Here is a 14015-nt window from a genome sequence, read left to right on the forward strand (position 1 = left end):
GCATTGACCTTTAACAAACTATTATGATCGTAACATGCTGATCCATGTCTGTGAAGGTACCTGGTGAAGTTTCTTGCCAAGCTTTCTCTGGAAAGCGATGTCAACAAGATGACTGCAACCAACATCTCCATCGTACTGGGCCCCAATTTGCTGTGGGCCAAAACAGAGGGGTGAGATTCGCACACAATGCTTCCCAAATTGCATTGTTTATATACAATTGACCCTTCGCAGGGAGCTTGATTGACAGGTGATCTGACCAATCATACTTTGCCATCCGCCATTTTGTCCGACAAAGCAGTCAGGAGAGTTAGTAGATTAACATGGGAGGATTTAAACTTGAAAACGGAGTGTACTGACGCCTTTCCGCGGTTAAAACAACATTCCTTCTTATGTTTATTCATGTTTATTTGATGCTATAAATAAACTAGAAGGAAGAGATGATCGGTTCTCTACAGCGATCTGTCTGACACATTAAAGAGCCACAAAACGGTATTTATTGTTTAAATTTCTTTAAATAAATTACCAAATTTGAAAGGTGAGACTTTGTTAAACATGTTTAATATCAAAAGTAACCGAAAAGTAACCTGGTCTGTCCTGTGTGTCAGCGTGTTGTCAGTGTCCTCTCTGCTCCGTGATGTATTTTTCACTGCGTGTACCGACACTAGCTTGTCGGACATGGCGACAGTAACTAAGGGGGGCGGGTCTTTGCGAACGGTCAATTGTTAGGGTTAAATTACCTTTTTGATGCTTCTTGTGGAACAGTTTGACATGTTGCAGTTTTGTTGTTCTCCTAGAAGCCTCGCTGAAATGGCAGCCACTACTTCCGTCCATGTCGTCTCAATAATAGAACTGATGATCAACCATTCAAGCTGGTTCTTTCCAGAAGGTAAGACTACCGTTGACTGTAGCTCTGCTCCAAACCTAGTGAGTGTCTAGATCAGTGGTTCTCAACCAGGGGGGTCGGGGCCCCTACACAGTTCCAAGGGGGCCTCAAGTACCCCTTTTCCGCCAGTATGAACCAGGTGCTAGTTCAGAGCTATTGCCAGTTGGTTGGAATTGGCGGGCCTTCTAAGAACCGGATTGCCTTTCCAAGGGCTAGAGAGCCGTCACAGAGCCAGGTCTTAAAGGGATAGTTCACTTTAAAATTAAAATTCTGTCATCATTTACTCACCCTCAAGTTGTTTCAAACCTGTATTAATTTATTTCTTCTGCTGAACACAAAGAAATATATTTTGAAGGATGTCAGTAACCAAACAGTAGTCTGTACCCATTGACTTCCATAGTATTTTTTTTTCCTACTATGGAAGTCAATGGGTACAGTCTACTGTTTGGTTACTGACATCCTTCAAAATATCTTCCTTTGTGTTCAGCAGAAGAAATAAATTAAAACAGGTTTGAAACAACTAGTTCCAGTTAGCTATAACAACACATTATCCATAAAATGGATCAAGCGATACTTCTTCAGATTGGGTCAAAACAAGGCAGCATATTTTCCCCAGCTAATTTCTGTCTAAAATGTCTACAAATTTTGCCAAAATAGGCAGCGCACTAGGGTTTGGAACTGAGCTTGTCCTCTTCTAAGAACTCCTTACTTTCTCTCATTCATGGCTGTTTATTCATTGGCTTTGCTCTTCTGCTCTTCAGATGTGGACTTCAACGTTTCCGGCATGTTTTCCATGCCTGGGTGCCCGGGTACCCCTGACTCCGAAGCCGGATCCATAGACAGGAGGCGCCCAGGCAGCCAGGGCTCGTTCGATTATGACACTTCCCGCAAAGACAGGTACAAGTCTCACCCTCGCGTTTACAGACACGACTCCAGCTCCCCAGTAGTGTCCGCCTCATATGTAGTGGCCAGTGAGTCCGTCACAGTCCAAGCAGAGCTGGGGGCTGTTTAGACCTTTGACCTCATTTCATATGACACATGCAACTTTTTCTGTGTTTTTTCCTCATTTCTTGTTTTGTTTTGCTTTGCTTTTTTTTTGTCATTGTATGCTTTCTGAGTTAAATAAAATGTATGTTCATAGCTATGTATAAACGCTTTATTGATATATTTCATGATCATGAACTTGTGCCAAAGTCAGAGAGAAAAAAAAAGTCACGTTTTTGATGTGCTTTCCAAAACACTAATGCAGCATCTGTCGGAATAAAACGATTAAAAGGTTATTATTTGTATTTCAGTAATTCCAATTCTAGTTATCCAGTGAGTGTATAAGCAGAAAGTGTTCAGACCCGCTCTTATAAGCTTGGTATGTTCAGAATGAGTCAAACAGCAACTGTCTTGTCCCGCAGGCGATCATACCACAAAATTCAGAGCTTGAAAATGTGAATGTTATTTCAGGGGAATGTCACAGCCGCTCTTAAAGAGATTGATTATTTATATACTAATATAGCACTTCATATTTTGAATTGAGCTTTTCTGTTTTACTTAGTTTAATTTTTAGTCATTTTGCTAAGCGCTTTTGTCATTTTTATTGTTTTGTTTATTAAATTTCAGCTTTATTTCACAAATTTTTTTTTCAAATTGTTCTAGTTAACAATAACAAAATTGATTAATGCTTCATTAATGAATGACTGCTTCATTTTTGCACCATGGTTTAAATCTTAGCATGCAAAAAAATGAAGCTAGGTTTTGAAATTAAATTTCGGGGAAAAATACTTAAATGTGTCTTGTCATTTACTAATGTAAATATACATTATTTATACAGTTTTTGGTAACACTTTACAATAAGCTTCATTAGTTAATTAATGTATTTACTAACATGACCTACCAATGAGCAATACATTTGTTACAGTATTTATTCATCTTTGTTAATGTTAGTTAATAAAAATACAGCAGTTCATTGTCAGTTCATGTTAGTTCACAGTGCATTAACTGTTAACAAATACAACCTTATATTTTAATGACATATTAGTAAATGTTGAAATTAATATTAATGTATAAATAATAATAAATGTTGAAGAAGTATTGTTCATTCTTAGTTCATGTTAACTTATGAACCTTATTGTAAAGTGTTACCCAGTTTTTGTTTATTTATTTAAGGATACAACATTTCATAGCATAGTGTGTATTGTACTATATGTTGGCTGTTTTTACTCTGTCAAAAAAAGTAGTTCCACATGAAATCAACCATTGTGGGTCTCTGGGCAACACAAAGTACTGGCGATCCTAAATGAATCCCCGTTTTTGAACGAATTGGTTGAGTGAATGATTCAAATGACCTAGTCATAAAGACTTGTTTTGTTCCTAAATGAATCCATCTTTTTTGAATAAATTGGTTGAGTGAATGATTCAAACGACCTATTTATAGTCCTATTTAAAACCTACTGACAAAACGATGTAACTTATATGTATAATGAATTAATTTGATATATTTTTGAAAAATAAACATTCTAAAAATCCAAAAATTATTTAAAATCTCAACCATTCCCAATATCTCTCTCTGGTTGCGGTCCCAGTGGTCAGGTGGTGGTCCTGTCCTTCTCCTCCTTCCCTTCTGTGGAGACTAATACCCCACTGTCCCTCTCTAGTGTGAGTGTTTCATACTGTCTCCCCTCTTCCCTGTAGCACTGCTAACAAACAGCCGGAAATCACCCCTCGTAGAGCTGGCACAATAAGTAAAAAGCAGCACTCCACGCCTAACTTCCAGCCCCCTCTCCCTCCCATCGACGGCGGGGGGGTTCCCGTGATTGAGCCCTCCCCTCTGTCGCCCGGTGGCGGGGGTCTGGAGGCTGGGCTGGCGGGAGCTGTGGTGTCTCAGACGCAGCAGCCCTTAGTTCAGCAGAACCCTGCTGCGGAGAACAGGTAAGGATTGGTGCGACCGTAAAGTCCCTCTACCTCACCACGCCATCCGCTGCCAGATGTCAGGAGCCGCCCGCCAAAATCTGTGTGTTTTGTGCCGCTGACTTGATTATTGCTTCAAAACGCTGCTTTAAAATCAATCGAATTGCTATCAGTTGGGTACAATCACAGAGGAAGGTTTTGCAAACATTTCAAGGTACCTGGGTTGGCAATAATCAAATGCCGTCATTTGTTTCTGTGTCATGCACATCGACTCTTTGTAATTGAAACTGAAACTCTTTGTGAAGTTTCTTTATTTGAAACGCTTTTAAAAATCAGAAAGTGATCACTGTTACACAGCTATAAACTATCACACTTGTACCCTTGGTCAAGACATTTTACCCTGGGTTTATCCAGACAGTGTCGTCGCAAAAATACACAGAGGCCCGGGACAACATTTTTATGGGTAGCCCTCAGGCCCAAACTGGGTTGAAGAGACACAACTATACGGTTTCTAAACTGGGATGAAGAGGTTACAAGGGGGGTCTGTTCCAAGAAAAATAGTGTTCGATTATTCAATGAAAAGAATTTAAAACTATATAAACAGTGTGTATGTATATATATATACACACACACACACACACATACACATTTATACGCACAATTAAATCAGAGCTAAATTATACTTCTTAAATTACTAAAAATGTAATCTATACAAATGATATTATTAATGAAGAATATGTGTATATATATATGTGTATAAAGAAAAATAGTGTTCAATTATTCAATAAAAAATTCTGAACTAAAGACTGGTTGGAAATCATGTTAATAATTGTGTCATTTAATCATTGTTTCCACCCAATATTTTATCCATAATGCTTTTAAAAGAAGAGTTTCCCCAACCTATATTGATTTTCAAATTGTAAGGATTCAAACAAACGCCTCTCAAAATGCAAGTCAAGGATGATTGTTCAAACGATCATGCGGGGCAAAAATCCTTCTGGTCTTTCTCTCCGTATCTTTACTGTAGAATATTCTCTGTTGCTTGAGTTTGTGTGTCCTGCCTTGCCTTTCTCAATTGCATCTTTTCCACTATAGAAAGAATTAACACTGCATGCAGAAAAAACACTTCTAATTATGCTAACAGTTTTTCTTTATGGCATCAGTATTAACTTTTCCGTGCAAGACATTAACTGAACTTGGACCACTACATGTTAATTCCCTGCATGTTAACTGATCTGAGTACACATGCTGCAATGTTATCCCATGATATGAGTTCCCTGCTTTTCTTCCCTCCCCAGTAACATGACCCGAGAACCTGCGACCACACCTCCAACCGTGAGGAACGGACCGGGAGGTTTGAGTGGGACACCCTCTCAGCTGAATGTGGGGGCCGCTTCCTCGGGTCCCAAGGGCCCCAGTCCGTTCATGGTGCGCAGAGGTGAGTCTCAATCGCCCTTATCCCAGATGGAAAACGCTTGGATCACGACATGGCCGCCTTCAGCGGCGAGGTCATGTTGTGAGCGAAACTGGTTTTTATCTCACATTTGCTTTTTTTCACCTTAATAGTATGTGTGATTTTTTTTTTTTTAAATGGACTAAAATGCATGTTGTTATTGTTAACAAAATCTGTTTCAGGTACAAAGAAACAAGCACCTGCACCTCCCAAACACACCATGTCTGCCACAGCTCAGAGCCTAAAGACGGCCCCTAACCAGCCCACACCAGGCCAGCCCTCTGCCCCGAGCATCCCTCAGCCTCTCATCGCACTCCGTCGCAACAACCAGACCCCCATCCAGGCCCCCAGTCACCCTCCTCCTCAACCTCCTCCCCAGAGCACAGAAGAACCAGACCCGTCCCCTCCCAGAACCCCCACCCCCCCCGGTACACCGCCCCAAGACCGCTCCCAGACCCCCCTCACGACCTACCCCTCCGGCTCCCTGCCGCGCCCCAGACCCACCCCTCGCACGCGACCCAAACCCACCGGCCCGCCACCACCCCAACCAACCAGCGACGGGGCCAATGGTGTCTGTGTTTCTGGGTCCAAGATCATCTCAGGTAAGATAGCCACTTTTATTTGCCACTATTAGCATAATCAAATATCTGCTTTTGGGTCCTTTATTTTTATTATTATTATTATTATTATTATTATTTGTGTTTACTAAGGTAAGGTTTATTATTGCTCATACTTGAAGTTAGTTGAAAAAACATATTAAAAGTAATAACTTTGCGTTTGATGGAAATCATTGAAAAACAAGTGACATTTGGACACAGGCTAGCAAATAATAATAGTAATAAATAATAATAATAATAATAATAATAATAAATAACAATGGAAATAAAATACATTTTATAAAATAAAATTCATTTAAAATAAAATGAAATATAAAATAATTTTATAAAAAGATTATATACATATTTTTATAATTTTAATTATATTTAAATATAAATATATAAACTAATATAATTATAATAAATAATAATGAAATAATTATTTATTTATTTATAAATGTATTATTTCATTTTATTTCTAGAAAATAAAAGCACAGAATATGACCAAAATATAGTACATTGTATAATTATAATAGTAATGAAAATAATTAAATACTTTTATAAATAAATATAATAAATTATTTTTATTATATATATATATATATATAAAATGTTTTTTTCCAAGCATTTTTGTAGCATTTTCTTTGTAAAAGATAAAATAAAAATAAAATTCAAAGACAATACCAGAGATAACTCCTTTTCCTGAAGGCAAATGCACACAACTAGAATTGTGTTCAACATGTTCGTGCAAGTGTTATGGGAATGTCAAGCGCTCAATGGATGCCGCTTACTCACTTTGACATCTCAATCAACTACAATATGGAAACTCACTCAACGAGAGTGTGTATAAAACCACAGGTGTCCAGTGTCCGTATATTCTGTACCTCATTAAAAGCTCATTATTGGGCAGGACGCCCAACACTAGCCCCTGCCGAACGGCTGCCCTGAGGGTTTCCCTCCATTAGGATCGTTTCACATGACGAAAGAACTTCATCTTCAGATGACCGTGTCCATGCCAGGTCACTGTAGACGAGAGCAACCCCAGATCCAGAGTTCACCAGCGGTATGTTCACAAGGGCTGTCAGGATGAATGTAGTACAGAGTGTGCAACCGTACACACAGCAGTGCTCTTTAATAGAGGCATCTTTATGCGTTATATACTGTATAGTTGTAACTAGTTTATATTTAATATTTACATTTAAATATACAATGCAAATTATTTCGTTGTCACACCCTTGAATGGTCCGTGTCAAATAGAAGTTAAACTCTGTAGACAGCATCCTTTGCATGTAAAAAATAATATAAAAATATGAATAAAATGAAATGCAAAACATTAGTAAAAACAAGCAAAAATCTTGCACTTCAAATGGAAGTTTTTAAAGTCAGTTATTATAGATATAAACACGATTCTTGTTCATTTCTGCTGATTGAGGAATGTCAGAATGATTTTTCTGTGATGATCAACAGAATGTCAGGTGTCGTCGATTGAGCTTAACTTGTACTGACCCTTAAACATTCCTTTAATGTCCTGCGATCGATCGATCGGCATCAAATGTTTTGCATCTAAATCTCAGATGATCTATTCTTCTGTTCGTCTTCCTGAAAAATCAAACACAATGGTGTCCAAAGAAATCAAAGCAGGACAGGGAGAAATAATCTATTGCGAATCACAAATCTTTCGTTTTTGCGTTTAATATTGATGTTTACTGAACCCTCTTTCACACACACACACACGCACACACACACACACACACACACACACACACACACACACACACACGCACGCACGCACGCACGCACGCACACACACACACACAACCACACACAACCACACACACACACACACACACACAACCACACACACACACACACACACAACCACACACACACACACACACGCACGCACGCACGCACGCACACACACACACACAACCACACACAACCACACACACACACACACACACACAACCACACACACACACACACACACAACCACACACACACACACACACACACACACACACACAACCACACACACACACACACACACACAACCACACACACACACACACACAACCACACACGCACACACACACACACAACCACACACACACACACACAACCACACACACACGCACGCACACACACACACACACACACACTCACACACACGCACATGCACACACACACACACGCACATGCACACACACACACACGCACATGCACACACACACACGCACATGCACACACACACACACACACACACAACCACACACACACACACAACCACAACCACACACACACACAACCACACACACACACACACACACACACACACACACACACACAACCACACACACACACAACCACACACACACACACACACACACACAACCACACACACACACACACACAACCACACACACACAACCACACACACACACACACAACCACACACACACACACACACACACAACCACACACACAACCACACACGCACACAACCACCCACACACACACACACACACACACAACCTTATCTGGATTTCACATTTATCCCTCATAACACAAGATGTCGTCATCTGTAGGATGCGTCGTGTGTAATCCTCGTAGTCGTAAGTTTGGGTCAGTGAAACCACATTGGAACCGTTTCCAGTGGTTGTGGAAATATCAGCAGCTGCCCAGAGTCCTTCACAGTTTGGCGTGAGGTTCAGGATCTCCTGGTTTACTGCACTTCTTCTGCTGCCACGTTCACAGCGGACGCTTCAGTGACATTACCACCACCGTGAATCATGCATCATCAGCACTGTTTAAAGAAATCAGCACTTCTAGTGTTTAATGACACGCTTTCTGATGGTTCATCGCATCAGACCTTCATCCGAGAAGTCAACATGAAGTTCAAATTCCGCCTGTTTACTTTCCTAATACATGTTCCTGGTCTTAATTAGCATGTTGCACTACAGGTCAAAAGTTTGTGTCACATGATCCTTTAGAAGTCAGTCTAATATGATGATTTGATGCTTAAGAAACATATTATCAATGTTGAAAATGATTGTGCTGCTTACATTTTTTGTAAAAAAAAACTGTAAAAAAAAAAATGACAGTATGAATTTTGTAATAAAAACAATGACGCTCTGTTCAAAAGTTTGGGGTAAGATTTTTTATTCTTTTAGCAGGGATGCACCAAATTGCTCAAGTGACAGTAAAGATATTTATAATGTTACAAAATATTTCAATTTCAAATTTCAGGCTGTTTCTCTTGAACTTTCTCTTCATTAAAGAATCCTGACGAATGTATAAGGGTTTCCACACAAATATGAAGCGGCACCACTGATTTCTATGGAAGCTTGTTTCTGCCACAGAATAAAACATTTTTAAAGATAATTTGCAACTTTTTATCTCACAATGAGCAACTCTTGAGCATCAAATCATCATATTATTATGATTTCTGAAGGATCATGTGACACTGAAGACTGGAGTAATGATGCTGAAAATTCAGCTTTGACATCACAGGAATAAATTATATTTGACAATATATTAAAATAGAAAATAGTTACTGTAAATAGTGCTGTTTTTACTGTATTTTTGCTTTGGTCTGTGTGAACCTCGAAACCCCGGGTTGCCAGTTGGTGGAAAACGCAGCATAAAAACAAACTGGGTCAGAGATCGCAGATTCCACCCGACCTAAAAACTCTCGACATTTCTAAAATCTCTACATTTATTAAACCGCGGATAAAACTACTCCTCTTTTTTCCTGCCTTCCATTGTTCGTTGTGCTCGGCGTGTCCTCAATCGAGAAGGGTATTCCTGCACAACGGGAGGCTGCAGTTTCAGGACCCCAGTTTTAGGACCGCAGTTTTAGGACCCTAGTTTATTGTGACAGCGCCACCTACAGAACTGGATTACCAAAAACACAAATTTAACCCCTTTCGCGGCAAAGATAACAGATCACATTGTTGACCACAACAGATTGTTGTTCAACATTCATTACTCGTTAAAACATCACACTCTTACTTATTTTATCTGGACAAACTGAGCATCATTAGAAAGATTTAAGACTCGATAGTGTTTATGATAAAACTCAAACAGCGAACACAGAGAGATCTGGGTCTCCTCTTCCTGATTTGCGTCAGTAATGTACGCAAGTCTCATTCGCTGTACAGCTGTCAATCATCTCACGTGGTTCAACGTGACAATAATCCTGCCCTTCTGCATGACGCGGTCCTGTTATCCGTGATAACAAAGCTAAGACACATCTCTTCACCTGAAACAAGAAGCTAATAAATGCACGATTTCGAGTATATGTGGTTTGTGTGTGATTTTCGTGCAATTTTGGGTATTTTCATATGAATTAAGAATGTTTACAGTATTGCCAAGCAAGGTGTAGCCATTAGTTGCATATAAATTGCTTTATTATACCATAGGCTATTTCAACATCTTTTTATGACTTAAAACCATTTTAAACCGCGACCGGAATATGGTACAAATATCCTATCTTACTCGATGGTGGTTTAAAGTGAGCTTTAAGTAAAAGTTTAATATTAATCTTTTAAATTGTATCGTGTAGCTTGTTGCTACTTGCTCTAATCCACCTGCTGCAGGAGCTATTCTATTCCATAATCTTATTTGTTAAAACATATATATATTTTCTAATGAGACTTAGGATCAAGGTGGATCTTGATACTATGTACAAACTAAACCACCTGGATCCTAGAACTGCGGTCCTGAAACAGCAGCCGCCGCTATATCATCCAGTTCGGTAGGTGGCGCTGTCACAAAAAACTAGGGTCCTAAAACTGCGGTCCTAAAACTGGGGTCCTAAAACTGCAGCCTCCGGTTGTGCAGGAATATACTACTGCCTCAATCTGGCAACCCGCGTTGAATCTGAGGATATTGTGAATTTGCACTGCAGTACCCATTTCAACCGCTAGCTGGCAATATTACACACCGCACGATTATTTATTCCAAACTTTTGAACTGTACAGTATATTTGCAGCTTTACACAATCCACTTATTTTGACACATTATAGAAGTAAAATGGGTTGCAGACCCATTCATGTTGACTTTGAAAGGCCACTAGATTGTGATTGGAAGTTCACAGCCATCTGAACGATGATTGGCTTCACTTTGCTGGTGGTTGGTCATCATCAGGGATGGACTTTGAACATGTTGTGACGTTGTTGCACTGTTACAGATGTGTGATCTTCCGCCTGTGAGGTGTGCTTTGAGTGACAGGCGATGGTAAGAACTCTGGGCGTATCCGTCGATGTTTTCTGAGCTCAGTCTGTGTGTCTGAACGCTTTCTGCACGGCAGCAGCCGTCCTGGTGCCCGTTTAACCCGACTAACAGCAAGTTAACCCGCATGATAACCTGCCTAACCACATGCTTTATGCAACTCCCTTCCCATGAACCTCGGCTGCTTCTGCAGGGTGAACGTTAGCTGTGCCATAGATACTGTTATTTAACATTATATCATTTTTTTAGTTTGGGGTCAGTTTTATTAATTTTTTCTGCTGAAAGAAATCACTTTTATTCAGCAAGGACATATTTAATTGATCAAAATTGACTAATATCTTTGTAATGCAAGAATACAAAAGATTTCGGTTTTGAAACAAATGCTTGTAAATTCTTTCTATTCATCAAAGAATCCTGAAAAAACATTTACTACGGTTTACATACACAAATATTAAATATAACTTTTTTCAACATTGATAATAAAAATAAATGTTTCTTGAGCAGCAAATCAGCATAGCAGGAGATCATGTGATGAGTAACTATGCTGAAAATTCGGCTTTGATCACAGGAATACATTATATTTTACAATATATATATTTAAAAAAAAGTTACTTTAGATGGTAATATTTCAGTTTCTACCGGTTTTTGTTCAAATAAATGCAGTCTTGGTGAGCATGAGACGTTAAAAATCTTACTGACCCCAAACTTGTGAACATATATGAATGGTTGTATCACAACTAAAAACATTATTTTCATAACGTTATCTCATTCAATAAAATAATATTAATATTGATGTTAGTGATATAACATGCATTTTGATATAATCAAGAAGCACTTGAATGCATTTTGGATATCAATTCTACATTCTTGGTTTCACAAATATTTCTTATTTTCCCTGAAGGCCAGGTTTTATGAAATTGTGTATTTTCTTTAAAATATTTTCTATCTGATTGCACAGATGGAGAAGGAGAGGAGAGATCTTTTACGGGACCAGGGCTGGATCTTGTCCCGGAGCTTAAGGAGGATGAATCCGTATCAGAAAACACCGCCCTGTGAGGTGGGCGGAGTCAAGTCTTCACACAGCCAATCGAAAGCTATGTTCGTAATGGAATACTAGCATACTGCACCGTATATTCCTACCGTTTTTAAGGATGTGAACGCATCCAACATGAGACAAACATTGTCACATGACCTCTTTATATACCGGTTACCTCATGAATAGATAGTTAAGCATTCTTCAAGTAAAACATGTCTTTACTTTTGGAAGCGTGATCAAATAATGAGTCATAACAGTTCTAGTTCAAACGACACACTGGAAATGGAAGGTCAAGTTGATGCATTGCATTATGGGATACGGCACCCAGCACAGTGTGCAAATATAGTAGGTCATCTGGGTATATTCTAAGCATACAGAAAGTATGCAAAGTATACATACTACATACAGTAAAAGTAGTATAGTAGTATGCTATTCCGAACATAGCCACTTTAACCTTTAACCCCTGCAGAAACGGTGCCACAAAATACATGAAACTAAAACAGTCTAGAAGCTTCCTGGAGTCTCTGTCCTCACAATGCTGGCACATTGTAACAATAAGCCGGGAAGAAATCAGTACGCACATATTAACATGCTCTACGATCTTGATTTCATTCGCAAACTGCATAAAGCTGATTTGGGTTCAAATATCAAATATGAATGTTTGAGTTTTGTGTAACTGAGTTTTTGTGTAACTGAGTCATAAATACTGAGTTTGTGTGGTGGATCTTTCACACTTCATGTTTATGTTTCTTATCATGGTGAATGTCATTTATTCAAATTTATTTTGTTCCTTTTCTCTTTCAATACTTGTGTAAAAAAATATATAATTTTTTGTTTTAGAAAATTTGGATTGAAATGAGGTTGACGCAATGAAAAATAATGATTACACAGACACAATTCGTTTGATACATGTGATTTGTATTTTTAAGTATTTGTCCTGGGGTGCAATGCTCACTGTATTACGGCATTATAGTCAGTTGTCTATTAGTTTATAAAAAAATATATAAAATAGTAATTGTGTTTCACAAGGTTTATTTTTAGTGGAGGATACCAATATCAATTATCAGATTCATCTATCCACAGTTTTTGATCCACTATAATAAACCCTACACATACTATTAAGAAATCGTTGATAGTCAGAGCTTTAGAGGTTTGTTTCATCGTGTTGTATGCAATTCACAAACGGCACTGACAACATTAATGTGAACGAGTGAATGAAAGGATTTATGGATCCGTCAAGCTCAGGAACCGTCAGCTAGAAAGCCAAAAGTCATTCATTCCTTTCAAGAGGGAATATGCATTTTATTTCTGTTGTATATGTTCTCTTTAATGTGCTTTCTTAATTGTACATAATGATTTGTTTTTCTGTTTCTCCCCGTTTCGTATATCTGTTTGCACATTTCCTGCCTCTGAATTATTCTTCTTCACATTCTCCAGTGCCTCAGATGAACAAATGTTGTAAAAATTCTTTATTTTTTTTTCATTTTTCACTTTTTTCTGATTATATATCTAATAAAATGCTTGATTACAGAAGCAAATTTGATCTCAAAAGTTTTTTTTTTTTAAACACCGTTTAATTTACAGAAACATCAAGGACAAAATAGTTTTCATATTAGTTAAAGCTAGGGTAGGCAACACTTTTTGCTATACTGGTTGAAAAACTCTCTTCACATCCTGATAGCAAGCAATAATAGAAGTGGTCTAAATATTAAATGCACAATCTTCTGTGGAGGTCCCAGAACCAAAAAAATGGACGTCCAATCATAGTGCTTTGAGACGTGAGGTAATTTAACGGCGTCTCTTGTGATGCTTTGCAGACTCTGCTCTGACCCAGACAGCAACATGGTGCCGGGCCACATCTGGCACATGTGGATACCAGGAGTACCAGATGTGGGCCGACGCTCTGAAGCGAGG

At 38.7% G+C, this 14015-nt stretch overlaps 1 protein-coding gene across 11 annotated transcripts in view; it reads left to right on the forward strand.

The window, feature by feature from the left end:
- The window catches only part of arhgap17b (Rho GTPase activating protein 17b), a 43641-nt gene extending 29998 nt beyond the window's left edge, over window positions 1-13643 (forward strand). For 2 of the 11 annotated variants that reach the window (XM_079611069.1, XM_079611068.1), the window contains 8 exons: window positions 57-170; window positions 795-886; window positions 1645-1780; window positions 3566-3802; window positions 5080-5219; window positions 5417-5836; window positions 11025-11071; window positions 12024-13643. In XM_079611069.1, coding sequence (XP_079467195.1) covers window positions 57-170; window positions 795-886; window positions 1645-1780; window positions 3566-3802; window positions 5080-5219; window positions 5417-5836; window positions 11025-11032 — 1147 coding nt within the window. In that variant the 3' untranslated portion in view covers window positions 11033-11071; window positions 12024-13643. The remainder of the gene's footprint in view (window positions 1-56; window positions 171-794; window positions 887-1644; window positions 1781-3565; window positions 3803-5079; window positions 5220-5416; window positions 5837-11024; window positions 11072-12023) is intronic. The other 9 variants (XM_079611066.1, XM_079611072.1, XM_079611067.1 and 6 more) reach the window with 7 other exon arrangements.
- The last annotated feature ends 372 nt before the right edge of the window (window positions 13644-14015 follow it).

Source organism: Phoxinus phoxinus, assembly GCF_949152265.1.
Source record: "Phoxinus phoxinus genome assembly, chromosome: 1".
In the NCBI taxonomy this organism is placed as follows: Eukaryota; Metazoa; Chordata; class Actinopteri; order Cypriniformes; family Leuciscidae; genus Phoxinus; species Phoxinus phoxinus.